The sequence below is a fragment of the Cherax quadricarinatus genome, chromosome 38 (genome assembly GCF_038502225.1).
Source record: "Cherax quadricarinatus isolate ZL_2023a chromosome 38, ASM3850222v1, whole genome shotgun sequence".
NCBI lineage: Eukaryota > Metazoa > Arthropoda > Malacostraca > Decapoda > Parastacidae > Cherax > Cherax quadricarinatus.
This window is the reverse complement of record NC_091329.1, coordinates 25,966,928-25,994,027: the sequence shown is the minus strand read 5'-3', so window position 1 is coordinate 25,994,027 and position 27,100 is coordinate 25,966,928. Positions and strand designations below refer to the sequence as shown.

General features: G+C 45.8%; 1 protein-coding gene across 4 annotated transcripts in view; it reads left to right on the top strand.

Moving 5' to 3' along the window:
• Window positions 1-27,100, top strand: part of ATP8A (ATPase phospholipid transporting 8A1) — an 817,844-nt gene that overhangs the window by 261,192 nt on the left and 529,552 nt on the right. The window contains exon 2 of one of the 4 annotated variants that reach the window (XM_070092203.1): window positions 2,706-2,834. The exons of 2 other annotated variants lie outside the window; for them this stretch is intronic. In XM_070092203.1, coding sequence (XP_069948304.1) covers window positions 2,786-2,834 — 49 coding nt within the window. In that variant the 5' untranslated portion in view covers window positions 2,706-2,785. Of the gene's footprint in view, window positions 1-2,602; window positions 2,835-27,100 lie in introns of those variants that run through there. One more of the 4 variants, XM_070092202.1, reaches the window with a different exon arrangement.

Here is a 27,100-nt window from a genome sequence, read left to right as displayed (position 1 = left end):
TGACTCGTATGAGTTTTCAGCTTCCAGCTGTGCCCTCGTGTTCCTGTTTCTTATATCTCAAACTTTCTGTCCCTGTTCACCTTGCCAATTCCTCTCGGTATTTTATACGTTGTTATAATTCCCCTAGTTCTCCTGTCCTCAAGTGTCACCTATTTGTGATTGCAGGGGTCGAGTCAGATCCTGGCCCCACCTCTTCACTGATCGCTACTAGGTCCTCTCTCTCCCTGCTACATGAGCTTTGTCAAACCTCGTCTTAAAACTATGTATGGTTCCTACCCGCCATTACGTCACATGGCAGACTATTCCACTTCCTGACAACTCTGTAACTAAAGAAATACTTCCTAACGTCCTTTTGACTCGTCTAATTCTTCAACTTCCGATTTCCCTTAACCTTTCTTCGTAGGACATTACCCTTAGCTCTGGAACTAGTCTAATTTCTTGACGTGCTTTACCAGGTGTGGGTTCCAAACTGGTGCTGCATACTCCAGTGTGAGCCTGACGTATACGGTGTACAGAGTCTTGAACGATCCCTGACTGGGGTATCGGAACGCTATTATCAGGTTTGCCGGGCACTCATATGCTGCAGCAGTTATCTGGTTGATGTGCACCTCAGGAGATGTGCTCGGCATTATACTCACCTTCTTTGAGTAGGTTGGCAGTCTTTGGCTACCTATCCTATACTGTCTGTGGTCTTCTTTGCCCTTCCCCAATCTTCATGACTTTGCATTTGGCGGGGTTAAATTCGAGGAGCCAGTTGCTGGACCAAGCTTCCAGCCTGTCCAGGTCTCTGCAGTCCTTCCTGGTCCTCATCTGATTTAATTCTCCTTATTAACTTCACATCATCTGCAATCAGGGATACTTCTGAATCTATCCCTTCCGTCATGTCATTCACACATACCAGAAATAGCACTGGTCCTAGGACTGACCCCTGTGGAATCCCGCTCGTCACAGGGTGTGTGTGTGTGTGTGTACTCACCTAGTTGAGGTTGCAGGGGTCGATTCAAAGCTCCTGGCCCCGCATCTTCACTGGTCGCTACTAGGTCACTCCCTGAACCGTGAGCTTTATCATACCTCTGTGTGTGTGTGTGTGTGTGTGTGTGTGTGTGTGTGTGTGTGTGTATTTGTGTGGAGGGAATGTGTGTACCCACCTAGTTGTGGTTGCAGAGGTCGATTCACAGCTCCTGGCCCCACCTCTTCATTGGTCGCTACTAGGTCACTCTTAGTGCTCCATGAGCTTTATCATACCTCTTCTTAAAGCTGTGTAATGATCTTGCCTCCACTACATCACTTCCCAGACTGTTCCACTTCCTGACAACTCTGTGATTGAAGAAATACTTCCTAACATCCCTGTGATTCATTTAAGTCTTCAACTTCCAACTGTGACCCCTTGTTGCTGTGTCCCATCTCTGGATCATCCTGTCTCTGTCCACCTTGTCGATTCCTCTCAGTATTTTACATGTCGTTATCATATTCCCTGTATCCTGTCCTCCACTGTCGTTAGGTCGATTTCCCTTAACCTCTCCTCGTAGGACATACCCCGTAGCTCCAGGACTACTCTTGTTGCATACCTTTTTACTTTCTCTAGTTTTTAACATGCTTGGCTAGGTGTGGGTTCCAAACTGGTGCTGCACACTCCAATATAGGTCTAACATACACAGTGTACATGGTCCTGAACGATTCCATATTAAGATGTTAGAATGCTGTTCTTAGGTTTGCCAGGCGCCCGTATGCTGCAGCAATTATTTGGTTGATGTGCGCCTCAGGAGATTTGCTCGGTGTTATACTAACCACAATATCCTTTTCCTTGAGTGAGGTTTGTAGTCTCTGGCCCCCCTAGACTGTATTCCCTCTGCGGTCTTCTTTGCCCTTCCCCATCTTCATGACTTTGCACTTGTTGGGGTTGAACTCCAGGAGCCAGTTACTGGACCAGGCCTGCAGCCTGTCCAGAACCCTTTGTAGTTCTGGTCCTCGTCCGATTGAATTCTTTTCATCAACTTCACATCATCTGCAAACAGGGACACTTCTGAATCTAATCCTTCCGTCATGTTCACAAATACCAAAAACAGCACCGGTCCTAGGACTGACCCCTGCGGAACCTTGCTTGTCACAGGCGCCCACTCTAACATCTCGCCACGTACCATGGCTTGCTCTTGTCTTCCTGACGGGTATTCCCTGATCCATTGTAGTGCCTTCCCTGTTATTCCTGCCTGTTCCTCCAGCCTTTGCACTAATCTCTTGTGTGGAACTGCATCAAACACCTTCTTACTGTGCAAGAAAACGCAATCAACCCACCCCTCTCTCTTTTCTTACTGCTGTCACCCTGTCATAGAACTCCAGTAGGTTTGTGACACAAGATTTTCCGTCCCTGAAACCATGCTGGCTGTCACTGATAAGCTCATTCCTTTCTTGGTGCTCCACCACTCTTCTGATAACTTTCTCCATGTGTGTGTGGGGGTGGGAATGTGTGTGGGGGACGCGTGTGTGTGGGGGGGACGTGTGTGTGGGGGGGGGACGTGTGTGTGTGTGTGTGTGTGTGTGTGTATGTGTGTGGTGCTTATCAGGAGAGCGGTTTGAGTTACACTAGGCTCTCCAGTAACACTGTGAGAGTGAGGCAGGATGAGTGTAGTATAAGTGTGTGGAGCACGGTGTAAGGGGAAGCATCAGTTGTGACACACCACCTCTCACCATTCTCATGCTCCCACCAGGCATGACGGACGCATGACACCCACTATGACTGCTTGCATGTTTGCTGCTTCTCACCGCTTCCACGCAGCCGCTTATAGTGATGGTGACGCATAAATACCAGTCCATACCTCTGGTGCAGCTTGACCCAGGTATGACGCACTCTCGTTTTACTGAGGACCACGCACTTTTAACCCCCCCCCCCCCAACCCTCCCTTCACACTCTCTACCTCTTCCTGCAACTGAAAATTTATTTCACAGTTGAAAATTTTAAATCTCCACTAACCCCCGAAACCCTCTCCAGGTAAACTCCAGGCAAACACCTTTTGTTAATCTCATCCGTTTTCTTTTAGAAAACCAGAGAAAACGTGAATGCACATGACTGGTGACGTAGATTGTTTTGTATGTAAAGCAATCATCCAATGATTATTTTTTTCCGATCTGGACGGCCATCAAGGCCAAGTGTGGCACACAATACAGTAAGAATATTGACCAGTCTCCCCAAGCAAGAGCTGTTGCATCTGGCATCCACCACTGCTCGTAATTCACTCTTGTTGCCGTTATCCTGTTATACATATGCATAAATTATAACCTAAATTTGCCAGTAAAAGTTGTATTTGTTGTAACAATTATATAAATGGATAATATTGTAATAGTATATTTAATGTGCGTGTGCGTGTGCGTGTGCGTGTGCGTGTGCGTGTGTGTGTGTGTGTGTGTGTGTGTGTGTGTGTGTGTGTGTACTCACCTAGTTGTACTCACCTAGTTGAGGTTGCGGGGGTCGAGTCCGAGCTCCTGGCCCCGCCTCTTCACTGATCGCTACTAGGTCACTCTCCCTGAGCCGTGAGCTTTATCATACCTCTGCTTAAAGCTATGTATGGATCCTGCTTCCACTACATCACTTCCCAAACTATTCCACTTACTGACTACTCTGTGGCTGAAAAAATACTTCCTAACATCCCTGTGATTCATCTTTGTCTTTAGCTTCCAACTGTGTCCCCTTGTTACTGTGTCCAATCTCTGGAACATCCTGTCTTTGTCCACCTTGTCAATTCCTCTCAGTATTTTGTACGTCGCTATCATGTCCCCCCTATCTCTCCTGTCCTCCAGTGTCGTCAGGTTGATTTCCCTTAACCTCTCCTCGTAGGACATACCTCTTAGCTCTGGGACTAGTCTTGTTGCAAACCTTTGCACTTTCTCTAGTTTCTTTACGTGCTTGGCTAGGTGTGGGTTCCAAACTGGTGCCGCATACTCCAATATGGGCCTAACGTATACGGTGTACAGGGTCCTGAACGATTCCTTATTAAGATGTCGGAATGCTGTTCTGAGGTTTGCTAGGCGCCCATATGCTGCAGCAGTTATTTGGTTGATGTGCACTTCAGGAGATGTGCCTGGTGTTATACTCACCCCAAGATCTTTTTCCTTGAGTGAGGTTTGTAGTCTCTGACCCCCTAGACTGTACTCCGTCTGCGGCCTTCTTTGCCCTTCCCCAATCTTCATGAATTTGCACTTGGTGGGATTGAACTCCAGGAGCCAATTGCTGGACCAGGTCTGCAGCCTGTCCAGATCCCTTTGTAGTTCTGCCTGGTCTTCGATCGAGTGTATTCTTCTCATCAACTTCACGTCATCTGCAAACAGGGACACCTCAGAGTCTATTCCTTCCGTCATGTCGTTCACAAATATCAGAAACAGCACTGGTCCTAGGACTGACCCCTGCGGGACCCCGCTGGTCACAGGTGCCCACTCTGACACCTCGCCACGTACCATGACTCGCTGCTGTCTTCCTGACAAGTATTCCCTGATCCATTGTAGTGCCTTCCCTGTTATCCCTGCTTGGTCCTCCAGTTTTTGCACCAATCTCTTGTGTGGAACTGTGTCAAACGCCTTCTTGCAGTCCAAGAAAATGCAATCCACCCACCCCTCTCTCTCTTGTCTTACTGCTGTCACCATGTCATAGAACTCCAGTAGGTTTGTGACACAGGATTTCCCGTCCCTGAAACCATGCTGGCTGCTGTTGATGAGATCATTCCTTTCTAGGTGTTCCACCACTCTTCTCCTGATAATCTTCTCCATGATTTTGCATACTATACATGTCAGTGACACTGGTCTGTAGTTTAGTGCTTCATGTCTGTCTCCTTTTTTAAAGATTGGGACTACATTTGCTGTCTTCCATGCCTCAGGCAATCTCCCTGTTTCGATAGATGTATTGAATATTGTTGTTAGGGGTACACATAGCGCCTCTGCTCCCTCTCTCAATACCCATGGGGAGATGTTATCTGGCCCCATTGCCTTTGGGGTATCTAGCTCACTCAGAAGCCTCTTCACTTCTTCCTCGGTTGTGTGCACTGTGTCCAGCACTTGGTGGTGTGCCCCACCTCTCCGTCTTTCTGGAGTCCCTTCTGTCTCCTCTGTGAACACTTCTTTGAATCTCTTGTTGAGTTCTTCACATACTTCACGGTCATTTCCTGTTGTCTCTCCTCCTTCCTTCCTTAGCCTGATTACCTGGTCCTTGACTGTTGTTTTCCTCCTGATGTGGCTGTACAACAGTTTCGGGTCAGATTTGGCTTTCGCTGCTATGTCATTTTCATATTGTCTTTGGGCCTCCCTTCTTATCTGTGCATATTCGTTTCTGGCTCTACGACTGTTCTCCTTATTCTCCTGGGTCCTTTGCCTTCTATATTTCTTCCATTCCCTAGCACACTTGGTTTTTGCCTCCCTGCACCTTTGGGTAAACCATGGGCTCATCCTGGCTTTTTCATTACTCCTGTTACCCTTGGGTACAAACCTCTCCTCAGCCTCCTTGCATTTTGTTGCTACATATTCCATCATCTCATTAACTGGCTTCCCTGCCAGTTCTCTGTTCCACTGAACCCCGTTCAGGTAGTTCCTCATTCCTGTGTAGTCCCCCTTTCTTGTAGTTTGGCTTCATTCGTCCTGGCCTTCCTGCTTCTCCCTCCACTTGTAGCTCTACTGTGTATTCGAAGCTTAAAACCACATGGTCACTGGCCCCAAGGGGTCTTTCATATGCGATGTCCTCGATATCTGCACTACTGAAGGTGAATACTAAGTCCAGCCTTGCTGGTTCATCCTCTCCTCTCTCTCTTGTAGTGTCCCTTACGTGTTGGTACATGAAGTTCTCCAGTACCACCTCCATCATCTTAGCCCTCCATGTATCTTGGCCCCCATGTGGGTCCAAGTTCTCCCAATCGATCTCCTTGTGGTTAAAGTCACCCATGATCAGGAGCTTTGCCCTGCATGCATGAGCTCTTCTGGCCACTCTAGCCAGTGTGTCAACCATCGCTCTATTGCTCTCGTCGTACTCTTGCCTTGGCCTCCTGCTGTTCTGTGGTGGGTTATACATCACTGCTATTACCACCTTGGGACCTCCAGAGTGAAGTGTTCCCACTATGTAATCACTTTCTTCTCCGCTATCTCCTCTCTCCAGCTCATCAAAATTCCAGCGATTTTTGATCAGCAACGCCACTCCTCCACCCCCCCTGTTCCCTCTGTCTTTCCTCAGGATTTGGTATCCCGTTGGAAAGATGGCATCTGTTATCATACCTGTAAGCTTGGTTTCTGTAAGAGCTATGATGTCCGGTGATGCTTCTTTGACCCTTTCGTGCCACTCCTCCCACTTATTTGTTATTCCATCAGCGTTTGTGTACCATACCTTCAGTTTCCTTTCCAACACTGTGGATTGGGGGGCCTGTGGGGGTGGGAGACCTGGTGGCATACTGTGGGATTCTATAGCTCGATGTTGGGTGGAGGCTGTGGGTATGGATTGTAGTGTGTGTTGGGATGGTGTGATAGGTTGTATGGTTCTGAGAGTAGTTGTGTGTGTGCTTGCCCTTGCTGTTCTGTCCTGCTCTGACTGACCTCTGCTGATTCCCTCCTTGTCTCTTTTCCTAGCTCCTTTCGTTTTTTTTTTTTTTTTTTGTGTGTGTGTGTGTGTGTGTGTGTGTGTGTGTGTGTGTGTGTGTGTGTGTGTGTGTGTGTGTGTGTGTGTGTGTGTGTGTGTGTGTGTGCGCGCGCGTGTGTGTGTGTGTGTGTGTGTGTGTGTGTGTGTGTGTGTGTAATACTTGGCTGCATGTATAAGCAGCAGGGATTTACAGCTAGACGCTGCTGATAAGTGCTACACCGGAAACTAACCTAACCCTCACACAAAACTTAAAATGCCCTCACATGTTGTTGTTGTTGTTGCTGCTGCTGCTGCTGTTAGTGGTAGGTACAGTGAGAGGTAGAGGTAGATGGGGTATAACGAGAATGCCATCAGTAAGACAGAAGCGAAAGGTTATAAATTAAAGGAGGAGATAGGGTAAGTATTAGCAACTACTGGGAGAAAGATGGGCTAGAGAGAGTACACTTAGCGAGGATGTCGAAGAGGTATGTCATAGACTGAATGTGATGTTAGTGTGCAGCAGAAGCTTGTGGATATATGAGGGTGGGTGTGGGAGGGAAGTAGAGTGATTGGTGGACTGAAAAAGTTAGCATATGAAAGGTTTTACAGTGTAGAAGTGATATACAGAGGTTGGAGTTTATGAAGAATAAAATGGGTAATGGTGTGGTGAGGGAACAAAGTAAAGGTAATGAGAGAGTGGATGAGGTTTTATAAAAAAAAATGTTTAGAATGAGAAAAAGTTTTGGAGGTCAATGAGTTGAGAAAGCCTAAGGAACAAATCCATTTAAGAGTTAAACACACAAGAGGGGAACTATTAGATGGGGAGGTGGAGGTATTGGAAAGAGGGAGGGAATATTTAAAGAAATTGTCTGTTGATGAAAAGAGCGAGGCAGCGATTTTGCACATTGAGCAGGGATGTATAGTATTTATTAGGAGTGAGGAGGAGCCAGATGTGACGATGGAGGGAATGCCTGAAACACTGGATAGAATGAAAGAAGGTAAAGTAGTTGGGATTGAGGAGGTTAACACAAAATATCTTAAAAGCAGGTGGGAATATAGTTTTGGGGCGGTTGGTACATTCACTCAATGTATGTAAGGGGCCGAATTTACTTAGGGATTGGCAGAGGCAGTGCATAGTCCCTTTGTATAAGGAGGAAAAAGGAATAAAAGAGTGTAAGTATTGTTTAGGGGATTAAGCCTGTTGTGCATACTAGGTATAGTGTATGGTAGGGTTATTATTAAAAAAAAAGGGAAAGGGAGAAAGAGTAGGACTGCAAATGAGCAAGGAGGTTTTAAGAAAGGTAAGGGATATGTAGACCAAGTGTTTACAAAGAAGTATATACTTCAATACTTCGGTAAAGGGAAGGAACTTTTCGTTGCATTTATGAATTTAGGTGGATAGGGAAGCAATGTGGCAGATGTTCCAAATATATGAAATAGTGGTAGGTTACTGAAAACAGTTATTAAGAGTTTTGATGTGGATAGCGAGGCTCAGGTTAGGGTATGTAAGGGAAAGGGTGAATATTTTCCAGTAAAAGTAGCTGTAGGAGTGCGTGACGTCACCATGGTTGTTTAATATGTTTGTAGAGGAGGTTGAAAAGTGAACGTTAGAGTGTTGGGGAGAAGTGTGGGAATAAAAGATAACGTATCTGACGAAGCTGAAGTTGTTATAGTTGCTTATTTACCGACTGGGAGATTCTGCAGAGAAATTCCAAAGGCTAGTAGACGAATTTGAGAGGGAATGAAAAAGAAGGAAATTAAAAGTGAATATAATAAACATAAAGATGATGAGTATAACAAGAAAATTTTAAGATAATGAAAAATTGGATATCAGATTGGAAGGAGAATGGAGGGAGTAAATGTGCTCAGATATTTGGGAGTCGACTTGTTGACAAGTGGTTCTGTGACAGATGAAGTAACCATAGAACAGATGAGGTAAAAAAAAAAAGTGAAGGTGGTGCATCAAGGCACCTTTGTAAACAAAGTACCGTATCCATGGAAGCAAAATGAGGAATATGCAAGAGTATAGTGGTAACAACACTTTTATATGGGCACACATAATCCGCCCATGGCAAACTGAAACTTATGACGACGTTTTGATCAAACTTAGACCTTTAACTAGTCACAGTCATTTCGGACCAAAACGTCGCCATAAGTTTGTCTCTTGCGAGTTATCCGTTTATTACACTCACAGTATCGTGCATTTTTATGCTCTTATATGGGTGTGAAACATGGGTTATAAACGTTGCAGCGAAGAGACTGGATGTAGTGAAGATGTCGTGTCTGCGGACATTGTGTGGTATGAATATGCAGGGAATTTGTAGTTTGAAGATTAGGTGCGGGGTCGTCAAAAGTATTATCCAGGGGGCTGAAGACGGGCTGTTGATGGAGTTTGGACATTTAGAGAGGATGTAGCAAAATGGGAAGACTATGAGAGTGGAGGGAAGGCGGGGTAGAGGTCATCCTAGGAAGGGTTGCTGGGAGGGGGTAAAGGAGGTTTTGTATGCGAGGACACTGGACATACAACAGGAGCGTGTGAGCGTATAAAGTAGGAGTAGGGGCAAATCGTTTTTTTTTTTTATTTAACATGCTGTTAGAGTGTAAGCAAGGTAATATTTATGAAGGGATTCAGGGAAACTAGTAAGCTGGACTTTTGTCGTGGAGAAGGGAAGTACAGTGCCTGCACTCTGAAGGAAAAGTGGGGATGTTGTAGTTCGGAGGGGCATCTGAACTGTAATATAGGCGCGTCTCTACCAAGACAGTGATGGTGAAAGTGTTTCTACCTTTTCTGTTCATCCTGCCTCAGTGGAAAACGGCCGGTATGTTAAAAAAAGTTATTCTGGGGTGCGCTGAATCTACAAGGGTCACTAGAGCCTGGGGAATGGCAGTTAATAAGATATGAAAATTAAGACACACGTGCAGCATCTGGGTATCTTTATTGTAGACGTTTCGCCATCCAGTGGCTTTATCAATACAGATTCTAGGGCATAACTTGATGAATAGAACTATATACAAAAGATGGGGTAATCAGTCCCTCAACCTTGGAGTTGGTGTGAAGAGCACCGTAGTTGTAGAGATTCTGGAGCACAGACAAAGAGGCTGGCTCTTGTATAAGCATCAGGTAAGTAGGGACGGGTAGCATTGGAGGGCAGAGTCACGGCTACTACAACTAACCCATCCCTTTGGGTATGACCTACTTCCACTGGGGAATCCCGCCTACCAGTGACTATGCCCTCGTCTGCTACCCGCCCCTACCTACCTGACGCCTATATAAGAGCCAGCCTCCTTGCCCGTGCTCCAGAATCTCTACAACTACGGTGCTCTTCACACTAACTCCAAGGCTGAGAGACTGATTACCTCATATTTTGTGTATAGTTCTACTTTCTTAAGGTTAGGTCCTAGAATATATATTGATAAAGCCACTGGATGGGGAAACGTCTGCAATAAAGATACCCAGATGTTGCACGTGTGTCTTAACTTTCATCTTTTCGGTACTGTATACCTTTCTTGCACAATAAGATATGATGCAAGGAAGGGGATGGTCGTTTTAATTCCTCGGATGAAGAGCTGTGTCAGCATCAAGGACTGAGTGAGATACAAAGTAGTGCTCTCACCTGTGTTTAATTTGCCTCCTAGCCTGCCTGTGTTATATCACTATCCACACTTGCTCACAGGAATCTACTGGTTAACATTGAAAAAAAAAAAACGGTAACGTCTTTGGTAATTCAAAACTTTCAACATAAGTGCTTACTGAAATCATTACCAATTTGCAGCTAGTTACCAATTTGCTGTAATTATGAAGTAGTTGTTGTAAATGAGCAGTCTGCCGTATTTTACATACATCTTCACATTGTAATCAAAACAAATCGAAGCCTCGAAATCTTATTGCATACTGAGCGGTGTTTTATTGGTCAAGAACCAGGACACGTGTTTCCTGACACTGGTGTTTTATTGGTCAAGAACCAGGACACGTGTTTCCTGACACTGGTGTTTTATTGGTCAAGAACCAGGACACGTGTTTCCTGACACTGGTGTTTTATTGGTCAAGAACCAGGACACGTGTTTCCTGACACTGGTGTTTTATTGATCAAGAACCAATACACGTGTTTCCTGACACTGGTGTTTTATTGGTCAAGAACCAGGACACGTGTTTCCTGACACTGGTGTTTTATTGATCAAGAACCAATACACGTGTTTCCTGACACTGGTGTTTTATTGATCAAGAACCAATACACGTGTTTCCTGACACTGGTGTTTTATTGGTCAAGAACCAAAAAACGTGTTTCCTGACACTTGTGTTTTACTGGTCAAGACCCAGGATGTGTGTTTCCTGACACAGATGTTTTATTGGTCAAGAGCCAAAAAACGTATTTCCTGACACTGGTGTTTTATTGGTCAAGAACTAGGACAAGTGTTTCCTGACACTGGTGTTTTATTGATCAAGAACCAATACACGTGTTTCCTGACACTGGTGTTTTATTGATCAAGAACCAATACACGTGTTTCCTGACACTGGTGTTTTATTGGTCAAGAACCAGGACACGTGTTTCCTGACACTGGTGTTTTATTGATCAAGAACCAATACACGTGTTTCCTGACACTGGTGTTTTATTGATCAAGAACCAATACACGTGTTTCCTGACACTGGTGTTTTATTGGTTAAGAACCAGGATACGTGTTTCTTGACACTGGTGCTTTATTGGTCAAGAACCAAAAAACGTGTTTCCTGACACTGGTGTTTTATTGGTCAAGAACCAAAAAACGTGTTTCCTGACACTGGTGTTTTATTGGTCAAGAACCAACCCACGTGTTTCCTGACACTCGTGTTTCATTGATCAAGAACCAGGACAAGTGTTTCCTGACACTGGTGTTTTATTCGTCAAGAACCAGGACAAGTGTTTCCTGACACTGGTGTTTTATTGGTCAAGAACCAGGACACGTGTTTCCTGACACTGGTGTTTCATTGATCAAGAACCAAGACACGTGTTTCCTGACACTGGTAATGACCTGATAGTTGCAGCATCTGGTTGTGACAGAGGTTTTGCACTTGCTTACACCTCCACACTAACAAATTTAAGATTACGTCATTGTATGTAAAAGTTGGTAGGTAAGACACATGGGCAACAGTTAAGCAACTTTATTCTCGGAATAAAGTTGCCTGAAGGTTAAGACACATGTGCAACATCTGGATATCTTTATTGTAGACGTTTCGCCATCCAGTGGCTTTATCAATACAGATTCTAGGACATAATAGGAAGACAGTAGAACTATATACAAAAGATGAGGTAGAACTATATACAAAAGATGAGGTAATCAGTCCCTCGGCCTTGGAGTTAGTGTTTACAGCATCATGGTGGAGGAGAATCTTGAGGAAAGGCAAGAAGACTGGCGGTTATATAGGCGTCAGTGGATAGGGACGGGCAGCAGACGAGGGCAGTCACTGGTAGGCCGAGGGACTGATTACCTCATCTTTTGTGTATAGTTCTACTCCTACCAGTGACTGCCCTCGTCTGCTGCCCGTCCCTATCCACTGACGCCTATATAACCGCCAGTCTTCTTGCCTTTCCTCCAGATTCTCCTCCTCCATGATGCTGTAAACACTAACTCCAAGGCCGAGGGACTGATTACCTCATCTTTTGTATATAGTTCTACTGTCTTCCTATTATGTCCCAGAATCTGTATTGATAAAGCCACTGGATGGCGAAACGTCTACAATAAAGATATCCAGATGTTGCACATTTGTCTTAACTTTCATATTGTCGGTATTTTATACCTTTCTTACACAAAGTTGCCTGACTTTTGCCCATGTGTCTTGCCTACCAACCTGTCGGTGTTATATACCATTTTGATATCCACATTGTACGTAAACTTGTGCTGTGCTGTATTTTCCATAATTAAAGCCAAATTACAGGCTGGAAGTCACTGTACACAACTCTGTGCCACAAGTCCAGGGAGGTCGGAGGTGAGGGGGGGGGTCGTTATTAATATGTGGTCCGAGTTCCTCGGATCAAGAGCCCTTCAGTGACGAGGCACTCTCAGAAAGTTCTTAAACCTTCCTACACTTTCTGAAAACTTTCCTTGCTTAAACTTTGTAACGCTTAAGAACTTCAGAAAGAAGGAACACTGCATCAGTCCTACTGGCCCATGCGAGGCAAGTCCAAGTCTCCCATTGGCTTAAGCCAACGACCTAACCTAGTCAGGTCAGGCCACATCCACTTAAGGAAGGAGCACGGCATCAGACCTATTAGCACAAGCTAGTCATTTTTAAAACTACACAAAGTCTTAGCTTCAATGACGGTACTCGGGAGTTGGTTCCACTCATTCACAACTCTGTTACCAGTACTTTCCTATATCCTTCCTGAATCTGATTCTTTCCAACGTAAAACCATCGCTGCGAGTTCTGCCTTGGCTAGACAATTTTAGCACGCTATTTACAGTCCCTTTCTTAAACCTTATGCGCCATCTTAAACCTTCCTACACTTTCTTAAAACTTCCTACACTTTTTTAAACCTTGCTATACTCTTAAACCTTCCTACAGTTTATAAAGCCTTCTACTCCTGGAAAACGTACAAAGTTGATCCCCTGTATCAGAAACCTTCCCTATGAGGATAGACTGGGGGCCCTGAATCTGCACTTTCTAGAAAGGCGTAGAATTAGGGGAGATACGATTGAGGTGTATAAATGGAAAACAGGAATAAATCAAGGGGATGTAAATAGCTTGCTAAAAATATAATGTCACATGACCTGACTAGGTTCGGTCATTGGCTTAAGCCGGTGGGAGATTTGGAACTGCCTCGCATGGGCCAACAGGCCTGCTGCAGTGTTCCTTCTTTCTTATGTGGTTTACTTAAACCACGGTATAAACCTTGGTAATAAATACCGACAAGTTGGTTTAGAAAGACACGTAAGCAAACACTATAACATATTTATTAGAAAACGTTTCGGTCCTGGGACCTTGATCACTTAGAAGTGATCAAGGTCCCAGGACCGAAACGTTTTCTAATAAATATGTTAGTGTTTGCTTACGTGTCTTTCTAAACCAACTTAAACCACACCCCTGCCAACACTACTACCACCACCTGTTACCACCTATATACCCCCCTAATGATTCTTCAAGATTACGGTACTCATCACCAACTCCAAGGCTGAGGGACTGATTACCTCGTCTTTATATATAGTTCTTCCCATTATGTTATTGAATTTGTATTAATAAAGCCACTGGATGGCGAAACGTCTACAAATAGATATCCAGATGCTGCACATGTGTCTAATTCTTCATCTTGTCGGTATTGTATACCAGTCGATGTGCATCAAGAGTTCTTCACCGTCATTAATTAGGTCCCTGTTTAACGGAAAGTTATGTTATAAATCTGTCTCAGTTCCTCAGATCGAGTTCTTGATGATCAGGCGTGAGGCTACGTAGTTTATTGTGGCAATGTTTCGCTCTCCAGGAGCTTTGTCAAGCTCGTAACGGCTTGACAAAGCTCCTAGAGAGCGAAACGTTGCCATAATAAAATGTCACATTAGTTGCACTTGTGTTCTTTTACTTTACATATTGTCGGTAATTCTGCCAACATATATACAATCTGCGTAGTACTGGTGGCAGACCTGGCTGGTGTGGTTGTCTGGTAGTTAATAAGATAAAATTTGTTGGGATTTTTAGCCCGTGGGAAGGGCTAACCACCTAGTACAACCCAAGAAAGTCAGTTCATTCATTCATTCATTTATTAGGGATTTGCCGGTACTTCCGGCTCGGGTCTTCTCCAGATGGTGACCCGGCGGTGGCCCCCGGGTTGGGGGTGTCGTACATCTTCTTTCTTCTGTCTTCTTTCTTGGGCCCTCCGAGTGGAGGGTAACATCATCATCTCTCTTGCGGTGACTCCCCGGGGGGGAGTGTCGTCTCACATCGCATCTTCATCAGCTGGCGTCTTCTTGGTCTTCATCAGCTGGCGTCTTCTTGGTCTTCATCAGCAGGCGTCCAGTTGGGCTTCATCAGTAAGAAAGTCAGTGTGTCATCGAGGACTGTCTGTCTTATTTCCATTGCAGTCCTTCAGTCTTGTTCCCTAGGATGCGACCCACACCAGTCAACTAACACCCAGGTACCTACTTACTGCTAGGTGAACAGGGGCAGCAAGTGTAAAGAAACATTCCGTGTTTTCACCCATGCCGGGGAATTGAACTACGGACACTCAGTGTGAGAGTAGTACGTTGCTAACCGAGCTAAGGGACACCTTACTTCCACCCTCTTACCTGCACGAGAATACTTGACGATATCCTCGTTGTTGTACTAAAGTCTCTCAGCTCGAGCTGACACAATCTCAACACCTTGCATGAGTCGCATCCTGTGTGTTGGAATATGACGGGGAAACGTACCTAGCTTTTGTTACCCCTTTGTGGACTGTCATTTAGAAGATAGTGACACTACTGAAGTATCCAGTTGTAGCACAAACATTGTGGCTGTCGTATAGAAGTAACACACTTCAGAAGTATCCAGTTGTGTCTCAAGAAATTGTAATAACACGATTGCAGACAGACTACAGAACGGGCGGGGTTTGAATCTAGTGATTGGGAGTTTTAGGGCTCACCGCCATGGGTTCAAACTCCCAACCGTTCCGTGGTTTATGCAGTTGTATTAAAAAAAAAAACGTATAGGATGTTGCATCTGGCTCATGTTATACCTGTTTACGTGTGTGTGTGTGTATGAAGTTGTGTGTTACCATGTAGAACCAAGGGTGAAGCCAGGAGCGACTGGTGCGTCATAATCAGCCTAACAGTGCTGGCGGGTAACTGACTCATGTGTACTTGCGGGCGGTCAGGGGAGTTGCCAAGTAGTAAACACTGCCAAATTACCACAAGGTAAACCCATCTGTTGCTTAAGCCTGATATATGCGTAAGATAATATAGCATACATGTGCAGAACAACCCACATGGGGATGGAAATAATTGGCTCTAGATCTTTCGCACTTTCGTACGTCGTCAGGAGCTATGCAATGTTGCAAGACAGCAACAGATAGGAGGGGAAATTCTCTGAGGCAAGGAAGAAGGTTTCAGTGGCAGCACATAACATGGAGTGTCATGGGCTGTAACAAACTTCTCACTAGTTGCTGTTATGTTCTCTTACCTTTCATAAGGTGGTAATTCTCTCAGTATTTACCCAGCAAGTTATCTTTACACTAGATATAAACGATGTGTGATCTTGTTCCAACATAACTCGCACTATGTTGCCACCCACCTTTACATTTCCTTTATTTGCGGTTAAATCTAAACTTGTAGTATAGATTGTTTTTACCCAATTGCAGAGAACGTTAAGAAACTGACGTTGAGCATTGCATTATATAAAGCTGGTTTTAGTCTACCTACCTGGAGTCTACTAGGAGGGTATTCCGGGGATCAACGCCCCCGCGGCCCGGTCCACGACCAGGCCTTTCAGTGGACCAGGGCCTGATCAACCAGTCTGTTACTGCTGGCCGCACGTATTCCAACGTACGAACCACAGCCTGGTTGTGTGATTGTGGGGGAGGAATGTGTTTGCGTTGCGTTGTTTTAAGTTTGGCGTTGTTGCTAGTGGTGTAATTATCTAGTATTGTGGTTGGTATGAGTTACTGTCTTTGTGATCCCTAACACTACACACCAGGTCACCTTTGTGATCCCTAACACTACACACCAGGTCACCTTTGTGATCCCTAACACTACACACAAGGTCACCTTTGTGATCCCTAACACTACACACCAGGTCACCTTTGTGATCCCTAACACTACACACCAGGTCACCTTTGTGATCCCTAACACTACACACCAGGTCACCTTTGTGATCCCTAACACTACACACCAGGTCACCTTTGTGATCCCTAACACTACACACAAGGTCACCTTTGTGATCCCTAACACTACACACCAGGTCACCTTTGTGATCCCTAACACTACACACAAGGTCACCTTTGTGATCCCTAACACTACACACCAGGTCACCTATGTGATCCCTAACACTACACACCAGGTCACCTTTGTGATCCCTAACACTACACACCAGGCCACCTTTGTGATCCCTAACACTACACACCAGGTCACCTTTGTGATCCCTAACACTACACACCAGGTCACCTTTGTGATCCCTAACACTACACACAAGGTCACCTTTGTGATCCCTAACACTACACACCAGGTCACCTTTGTGATCCCTAACACTACACACCAGGCCACCTTTGTGATCCCTAACACTACACACCAGGTCACCTTTGTGATCCCTAACACTACACACCAGGTTACCTTTGTGATCCCTAACACTACACACCAGGTCACCTTTGTGATCCCTAACACTACACACCAGGTCACCTTTGTGATCCTTAACATCTACACACCAGGTCATCTTTTTGATCCTTAACATCTACACACCAGGTTACCTTTGTGATCCCTAACACTACACACCAGGTTACCTTTGTGATCCCTAGCACTACACACCAGGTCACCTTTGTGATCCTTAACATCTACACACCAGGTCATCTTTTTGATCCTTAACATCTACACACCAGGTCATCTTTTTGATCCTTAGCATCTACACACCAGGTTACCTTTGTGATCAGCAACACTACACACCAGGTCACCTTTGTGATCCCTAACACTACACACAAGGTCACCTTTGTGATCCTTAACATCTACACACCAGGCTACCTTTGTGATCCCTAGCACTACACACCAGGTTACCTTTGTGATCCCTAACACTACACACCAGGTCACCTTTGTGATCCTTAACATCTACACACCAGGTCACCTTTGTGATCCTTAACATCTACACACCAGGTTACCTTTGTGATCAGCAACACTACACACCAGGTCACCTTTGTGATCCCTAACACTACACACCAGGTCACCTTTGTGATCCCTAACACTACACACCAGGTTACCTTTGCGATCCCTAACACTACACACCAGGTTTCCTTTGTGATCCCTAGCACTACACACCAGGTTACCTTTGTGATCCCTAACACTACACACCAGGTCACATTTGTGATCCTTAACATCTACACACCAGGTTACCTTCATGATCAGCAGCACTATACACCAGGTCACCTTTGTGATCCCTAACACTACACACCAGGTAACATTTGTGATCCCTAACATTATACATCAGGTCACCTTTGTGATCCTTAACATCTACACACCAGGTTACCTTTGTGATCCCTAGTACTACACACCAGGTTACCTTTGTGATCCCTAACCCTACACACCAGGTCACCTTTGTGATCCTTAACATCTACACACCAGGTCACCTTTGTGATCCTTAACATCTACACACCAGGTTACCTTTGTGATCAGCAACACTATACACAGGTCACCCTTGTGATCCCTAACATTACACACCAGGTAACCTTTGTGATCCCTAACATTATACATCAGGTCACCTTTGTGATCCCTAACACTACACACCAGGTCACCTTTGTGATCCCTAACACTACACACCAGGTCACCTTTGTGATCCCTAACACTACACACCAGGTCACGTTTGTGATCCCTAACACTACACACCAGGTCACCTTTGTGATCCCTAACACTACACACCAGGTCACCTTTGTGATCCCTAGCACTACACACCAGGCCACCTTTGTGATCCCTAACACTACACACCAGGTCACCTTTGTGATCCCTAACACTACACACCAGGCCACCTTTGTGATCCCTAACACTACACACCAGGCCACCTTTGTGATCCCTAACACTACACACAAAGTCGCCTTTGTGATCCCTAACACTACACACCAGGTCACCTTTGTGATCCCTAACACTACACACCAGGTCACCTTTGTGATCCCTAACACTACACACCAGGTCACCTTTGTGATCCCTAACACTACACACCAGGTCACCTTTGTGATCCCTAACACTACACACCAGGTCACCTTTGTGATCCCTAACACTACACACCAGGTCACCTTTGTGATCCCTAACACTACACACCAGGTCACCTTTGTGATCCCTAACACTACACACCAGGTCACCTTTGTGATCCCTAACACTACACACCAGGTCACCTTTGTGATCCCTAACACTACACACCAGGTCACCTTTGTGATCCCTAACACTACACACCAGATTACCTTTGGCATGTCTGTACACCAGGTAACTTTTGGCATGTCATTATCACTGTTTCTACTAATATTGGTAAAGGTAACATAGCCTGAAAGGTCAAGTGGTACCTTATATTATGTAGGTGGTGTAATGTGTAGTGCAGGCACTGTACGTCACTGTTACTGATGCTAGTCTACACACCTAGGCCAGCCACTCTTGTATTGTGTAGGTGGTGTAATGTGTAGTGCAGGCACTGTACGTCACTGTTACTGATGCTAGTCTACACACCTAGGCCAGCCACTCTTGTATTGTGTAGGTGGTGTAATGTGTGGGTTCATGCGGTAGAAGACCAACAAAAAAAAAAATTGCAGAAAGATATAAGCATTGATTTTCTAGTGGACAGTAGAGAGCATGACGTTCAGCGGTGATGAGTTCCAACTGCTTAGTAATGGAAAAAATGAAGAACTCAAGATGATCAGATAGAACGAAAGGAACACGTGAAAGACCTGTGAGGAATTATGTCGGCTGACCTTTCAAAGAACACGAGGCAAATGTCAAGGCAGTCAGGAAGTTGACGGGATGGATAATGAAAATTTTCAACACAAGGAAAATAGGTTCATTGGTAAGTATGCTTACTGATCTGTTTTGACGGCCTGATTCAGGGCAGGGAAGATAAAGCTGGAACAGACACAGAGATCATTCACAACCCGCATAAGGTCAATTAAGCGTTTAAATTACTGGAACGCCTCTAAAGTCCTAAATATGCACTCCCTGGAGCGGAGGGAAATACTGTTCTTGAGAGTCTTCTCTCAAATCCGCACACTGCCATAACACGCTGGGAGGAAGTGCAAAATAAACCCAGTGAAAAGATGAGGTGCAGTGACTGGGTTGGTTAACAATCGGGGGTTCGTTCCGCGGTATGAGTGGAAACGTTTGGGCATGTTTCCTTACCCCTGCTTCCCATGTTCATCTAGCAGTAAGTAGGTATCTTGATGTTAGCCTAGTGTTGTGGGTGGCAACCTTGGGGGTGATAGTATACTTTAGATAGGGCTGGGCTTTTAAATGAGCTGAGGTAGGATAATAGGTATTAGACTGTAAAATTGATTTGTTTAAAAAAAAGAGAGAACATTGTATCAACATCCTTGGTCCCAAATTATTCAACATCTTACCAGAAGATATCAGGAACACTGGACAAGTATATCCACTAAGTGTCAGGTCAACCAGGTTGTAAGGAATTTGTGGGTCAGCGGGCCTCCAGCAGCAACAACTTTATTGACCAGGCAAGCACCAGACAAGCCTGGCCCAGGGTCGGGCCTCGGAAGTAAAAAAAACTTGAAACTCACTAAAGGTATAGTGGTGGTAGCGTACAGACTTAGGTCAGTCACTCTTGTTTTCTCTGGACGTATATTCCCCTCAAGGAAGGTTCCTTGATGTTGGTGAGGGGCTCTTGATTTAGGGAATTGGATCTGTGCTCCAGTTCCCCGAATTAAGCCTGAATGCCTTCCACATCCCCCCCAGGCGCTGTATAATCCTCCGGGTTTAGCGCTTCCCCCTTGATTATTATTATTATTATCTGGACGTATATTGCAGCAGTTGCTGGCACAGTAGTGAAGATAACACACACACACACACACACACATACACACACACACACACACACACACACACACACACACACACACACACACACACACACACACACACACACACACACACACACATATATGGACATTGTAGAGCTTTATGAAGGTTTGATAAAGATGTCTTGAAGATCTAAAGAGAGCGAAACGTTGTGCCAATGAAAGTTTGTTCTACAAGGTGTCTCTTACAACATGAAATTTCTTACCGGTGCTGTAAGTGACAGGAGGAACACAAGGCACCTGAGCTTACAGTGTTACTGTCTAGATCAGAGCGGTGCTGTAAGTGACAGGAGGGAACACAAGGCACCTGAGCTTACAGTGTTACTGTCTAGATCAGAGCGGTGCTGTAAGTGACAGGAGGGAACACAAGGCACCTGAGCTTACAGTGTTACTGTCTAGATCAGAGCGGTGCTGTAAGTGACAGGAGGAACACAAGGCACCTGAGCTTACAGTGTTACTGTCTAGATCAGAGCGGTGCTGTAAGTGACAGGAGGGAACACAAGGCACCTGAGCTTACAGTGTTACTGTCTAGATCAGAGCGGTGCTGTAAGTGACAGGAGGGAACACAAGGCACCTGAGCTTACAGTGTTACTGTCTAGATCAGAGCGGTGCTGTAAGTGACAGGAGGGAACACAAGGCACCTGAGCTTACAGTGTTACTGTCTAGATCAGAGCGGTGCTGTAAGTGACAGTAGGGAACACAAGGCACCTGAGCTTACAGTGTTACTGTCTAGATCAGAGCGGTGCTGTAAGTGACAGGAGGGAACACAAGGCACCTGAGCTTACAGTGTTACTGTCTAGATCAGAGCGGTGCTGTAAGTGACAGGAGGGAACACAAGGCACCTGAGCTTACAGTGTTACTGTCTAGATCAGAGCGGTGCTGTAAGTGACAGGAGGGAACACAAGGCACCTGAGCTTACAGTGTTACTGTCTAGATCAGAGCGGTGCTGTAAGTGACAGGAGGGAACACAAGGCACCTGAGCTTACAGTGTTACTGTCTAGATCAGAGCGGTGCTGTAAGTGACAGGAGGGAACACAAGGCACCTGAGCTTACAGTGTTACTGTCTAGATCAGAGCGGTGCTGTAAGTGACAGTAGGGAACACAAGGCACCTGAGCTTACAGTGTTACTGTCTAGATCAGAGCGGTGCTGTAAGTGACAGGAGGGAACACAAGGCACCTGAGCTTACAGTGTTACTGTCTAGATCACAGTTGTCTAACCTTTCTTAGCTGGTGCTGTAAGTGACAGGAGGGAACACAAGGCACCTGAGCTTACAGTGTTACTGTCTAGATCAGAGCGGTGCTGTAAGTGACAGGAGGGAACACAAGGCACCTGAGCTTACAGTGTTACTGTCTAGATCACAGTTGTCTAACCTTTCTTAGCTGGTGCTGTAAGTGACAGGAGGGAACACAAGGCACCTGAGCTTACAGTGTTACTGTCTAGATCACAGTTGTCTAACCTTTCTTAGCTGGTGCTGTAAGTGACAGGAGGGAACACAAGGCACCTGAGCTTACAGTGTTACTGTCTAGATCACAGTTGTCTAACCTTTCTTAGCTGGTGCTGTAAGTGACAGGAGGGAACACAAGGCACCTGAGCTTACAGTGTTACTGTCTAGATCAGAGCGGTGCTGTAAGTGACAGGAGGGAACACAAGGCACCTGAGCTTACAGTGTTACTGTCTAGATCACAGTTGTCTAACCTTTCTTAGCTGGTGCTGTAAGTGACAGGAGGGAACACGAGGCACCTGAGCTTACAGTGTTACTGTCTAGATCACAGTTGTCTAACCTTTCTTAGCTGGTGCTGTAAGTGACAGGAGGGAACACAAGGCACCTGAGCTTACAGTGTTACTGTCTAGATCACAGTTGTCTAACCTTTCTTAGCTGGTGCTGTAAGTGACAGGAGGGAACACAAGGCACCTGAGCTTACAGTGTTACTGTCTAGATCACAGTTGTCTAACCTTTCTTAGCTGGTGCTGTAAGTGACAGGAGGGAACACAAGGCACCTGAGCTTACAGTGTTACTGTCTAGATCAGAGCGGTGCTGTAAGTGACAGGAGGGAACACAAGGCACCTGAGCTTACAGTGTTACTGTCTAGATCACAGTTGTCTAACCTTTCTTAGCTGGTGCTGTAAGTGACAGGAGGGAACACAAGGCACCTGAGCTTACAGTGTTACTGTCTAGATCACAGTTGTCTAACCTTTCTTAGCTGGTGCTGTAAGTGACAGGAGGGAACACAAGGCACCTGAGCTTACAGTGTTACTGTCTAGATCAGAGCGGTGCTGTAAGTGACAGTAGGGAACACAAGGCACCTGAGCTTACAGTGTTACTGTCTAGATCAGAGCGGTGCTGTAAGTGACAGTAGGGAACACAAGGCACCTGAGCTTACAGTGTTACTGTCTAGATCAGAGCGGTGCTGTAAGTGACAGGAGGGAACACAAGGCACCTGAGCTTACAGTGTTACTGTCTAGATCAGAGCGGTGCTGTAAGTGACAGGAGGGAACACAAGGCACCTGAGCTTACAGTGTTACTGTCTAGATCAGAGCGGTGCTGTAAGTGACAGTAGGGAACACAAGGCACCTGAGCTTACAGTGTTACTGTCTAGATCAGAGCGGTGCTGTAAGTGACAGGAGGGAACACAAGGCACCTGAGCTTACAGTGTTACTGTCTAGATCAGAGCGGTGCTGTAAGTGACAGGAGGGAACACAAGGCACCTGAGCTTACAGTGTTACTGTCTAGATCAGAGCGGTGCTGTAAGTGACAGGAGGGAACACAAGGCACCTGAGCTTACAGTGTTACTGTCTAGATCAGAGCGGTGCTGTAAGTGACAGGAGGGAACACAAGGCACCTGAGCTTACAGTGTTACTGTCTAGATCAGAGCGGTGCTGTAAGTGACAGGAGGGAACACAAGGCACCTGAGCTTACAGTGTTACTGTCTAGATCACAGGAGGGAACACAAGGCACCTGAGCTTACAGTGTTACTGTCTAGATCACAGTTGTCTAACCTTTCTTAGCTGGTGCTGTAAGTGACAGTAGGGAACACAAGGCACCTGAGCTTACAGTGTTACTGTCTAGATCAGAGCGGTGCTGTAAGTGACAGTAGGGAACACAAGGCACCTGAGCTTACAGTGTTACTGTCTAGATCAGAGCGGTGCTGTAAGTGACAGGAGGGAACACAAGGCACCTGAGCTTACAGTGTTACTGTCTAGATCAGAGCGGTGCTGTAAGTGACAGTAGGGAACACAAGGCACCTGAGCTTACAGTGTTACTGTCTAGATCAGAGCGGTGCTGTGACAGGAGGGAACACAAGGCACCTGAGCTTACAGTGTTACTGTCTAGATCACAGTTGTCTAACCTTTCTTAGCTGGTGCTGTAAGTGACAGGAGGGAACACAAGGCACCTGAGCTTACAGTGTTACTGTCTAGATCACAGTTGTCTAACCTTTCTTAGCTGGTGCTGTAAGTGACAGGAGGGAACACAAGGCACCTGAGCTTACAGTGTTACTGTCTAGGTCACAGTTGTCTAACCTTTCTTAGCTGGTGCTGTAAGTGACAGTAGGGAACACAAGGCACCTGAGCTTACAGTGTTACTGTCTAGATCACAGTTGTCTAACCTTTCTTAGCTGGTGCTGTAAGTGACAGGAGGGAACACAAGGCACCTGAGCTTACAGTGTTACTGTCTAGATCACAGTTGTCTAACCTTTCTTAGCTGGTGCTGTAAGTGACAGGAGGGAACACAAGGCACCTGAGCTTACAGTGTTACTGTCTAGATCAGAGCGGTGCTGTAAGTGACAGGAGGGAACACAAGGCACCTGAGCTTACAGTGTTACTGTCTAGATCACAGTTGTCTTACCTTTCTTAGCTGGTGCTGTAAGTGACAGTAGGGAACACAAGGCACCTGAGCTTACAGTGTTACTGTCTAGATCACAGTTGTCTAACCTTTCTTAGCTGGTGCTGTAAGTGACAGTAGGGAACACAAGGCACCTGAGCTTACAGTGTTACTGTCTAGATCAGAGCGGTGCTGTAAGTGACAGGAGGGAACACAAGGCACCTGAGCTTACAGTGTTACTGTCTAGATCACAGTTGTCTAACCTTTCTTAGCTGGTGCTGTAAGTGACAGGAGGGAACACAACGCACCTGAGCTTACAGTGTTACTGTCTAGATCACAGTTGTCTAACCTTTCTTAGCGGCTGCTGTAAGTGCAAGTAGGGAACACAAGGCACCTGAGCTTACAGTGTTACTGTCTAGATCACAGTTGTCTAACCTTTCTTAGCTGGTGCTGTAAGTGACAGGAGGGAACACAAGGTACCTGTGCTTACAGTGTTACTGTCTAGATCACAGGAGGGAACACAAGGCACCTGTGCTTACAGTGTTACTGTCTAGATCACAGGAGGGAACACAAGGTACCTGTGCTTACAGTGTTACTGTCTAGATCACAGTTGTCTAACCTTTCTTAGCTGGTGCTGTAAGTGACAGTAGGGAACACAAGGCACCTGAGCTTACAGTGTTACTGTCTAGATCACAGGAGGGAACACAAGGCACCTGTGCTTACAGTGTTACTGTCTAGATCACAGGAGGGAACACAAGGTACCTGTGCTTACAGTGTTACTGTCTAGATCACAGTTGTCTAACCTTTCTTAGCTGGTGCTGTAAGTGACAGTAGGGAACACAAGGCACCTGAGCTTACAGTGTTACTGTCTAGATCAGAGCGGTGCTGTAAGTGACAGGAGGGAACACAAGGCACCTGAGCTTACAGTGTTACTGTCTAGATCAGAGCGGTGCTGTAAGTGACAGTAGGGAACACAAGGCACCTGAGCTTACAGTGTTACTGTCTAGATCAGAGCGGTGCTGTAAGTGACAGGAGGGAACACAAGGCACCTGAGCTTAGTGTTACTGTCTAGATCACAGTTGTCTAACCTTTCTTAGCTGGTGCTGTAAGTGACAGGAGGGAACACAAGGCACCTGAGCTTACAGTGTTACTGTCTAGATCACAGTTGTCTAACCTTTCTTAGCTGGTGCTGTAAGTGACAGGAGGGAACACAAGGCACCTGAGCTTACAGTGTTACTGTCTAGATCAGAGCGGTGCTGTAAGTGACAGTAGGGAACACAAGGCACCTGAGCTTACAGTGTTACTGTCTAGATCAGAGCGGTGCTGTAAGTGACAGGAGGGAACACAAGGCACCTGAGCTTACAGTGTTACTGTCTAGATCAGAGCGGTGCTGTAAGTGACAGGAGGGAACACAAGGCACCTGAGCTTACAGTGTTACTGTCTAGATCAGAGCGGTGCTGTAAGTGACAGGAGGGAACACAAGGCACCTGAGCTTACAGTGTTACTGTCTAGATCAGAGCGGTGCTGTAAGTGACAGGAGGGAACACAAGGCACCTGAGCTTACAGTGTTACTGTCTAGATCAGAGCGGTGCTGTAAGTGACAGTAGGGAACACAAGGCACCTGAGCTTACAGTGTTACTGTCTAGATCAGAGCGGTGCTGTAAGTGACAGGAGGGAACACAAGGCACCTGAGCTTACAGTGTTACTGTCTAGATCAGAGCGGTGCTGTAAGTGACAGTAGGGAACACAAGGCACCTGAGCTTACAGTGTTACTGTCTAGATCAGAGCGGTGCTGTAAGTGACAGGAGGGAACACAAGGCACCTGAGCTTACAGTGTTACTGTCTAGATCACAGTTGTCTAACCTTTCTTAGCTGGTGCTGTAAGTGACAGGAGGGAACACAAGGCACCTGAGCTTACAGTGTTACTGTCTAGATCAGAGCGGTGCTGTAAGTGACAGGAGGGAACACAAGGCACCTGAGCTTACAGTGTTACTGTCTAGATCACAGTTGTCTAACCTTTCTTAGCTGGTGCTGTAAGTGACAGGAGGGAACACAAGGCACCTGAGCTTACAGTGTTACTGTCTAGATCACAGTTGTCTAACCTTTCTTAGCTGGTGCTGTAAGTGACAGGAGGGAACACAAGGCACCTGAGCTTAGTGTTACTGTCTAGATCACAGTTGTCTAACCTTTCTTAGCTGGTGCTGTAAGTGACAGGAGGGAACACAAGGCACCTGAGCTTACAGTGTTACTGTCTAGATCACAGTTGTCTAACCTTTCTTAGCTGGTGCTGTAAGTGACAGGAGGGAACACAAGGCACCTGAGCTTACAGTGTTACTGTCTAGATCAGAGCGGTGCTGTAAGTGACAGGAGGGAACACAAGGCACCTGAGCTTACAGTGTTACTGTCTAGATCACAGTTGTCTAACCTTTCTTAGCTGGTGCTGTAAGTGACAGGAGGGAACACAAGGCACCTGAGCTTACAGTGTTACTGTCTAGATCACAGTTGTCTAACCTTTCTTAGCTGGTGCTGTAAGTGACAGGAGGGAACACAAGGCACCTGAGCTTACAGTGTTACTGTCTAGATCACAGTTGTCTAACCTTTCTTAGCTGGTGCTGTAAGTGACAGGAGGGAACACAAGGCACCTGAGCTTACAGTGTTACTGTCTAGATCACAGTTGTCTAACCTTTCTTAGCTGGTGCTGTAAGTGACAGGAGGGAACACAAGGCACCTGAGCTTACAGTGTTACTGTCTAGATCAGAGCGGTGCTGTAAGTGACAGGAGGGAACACAAGGCACCTGAGCTTACAGTGTTACTGTCTAGATCACAGTTGTCTAACCTTTCTTAGCTGGTGCTGTAAGTGACAGGAGGGAACACAAGGCACCTGAGCTTACAGTGTTACTGTCTAGATCACAGTTGTCTAACCTTTCTTAGCTGGTGCTGTAAGTGACAGGAGGGAACACAAGGCACCTGAGCTTACAGTGTTACTGTCTAGATCA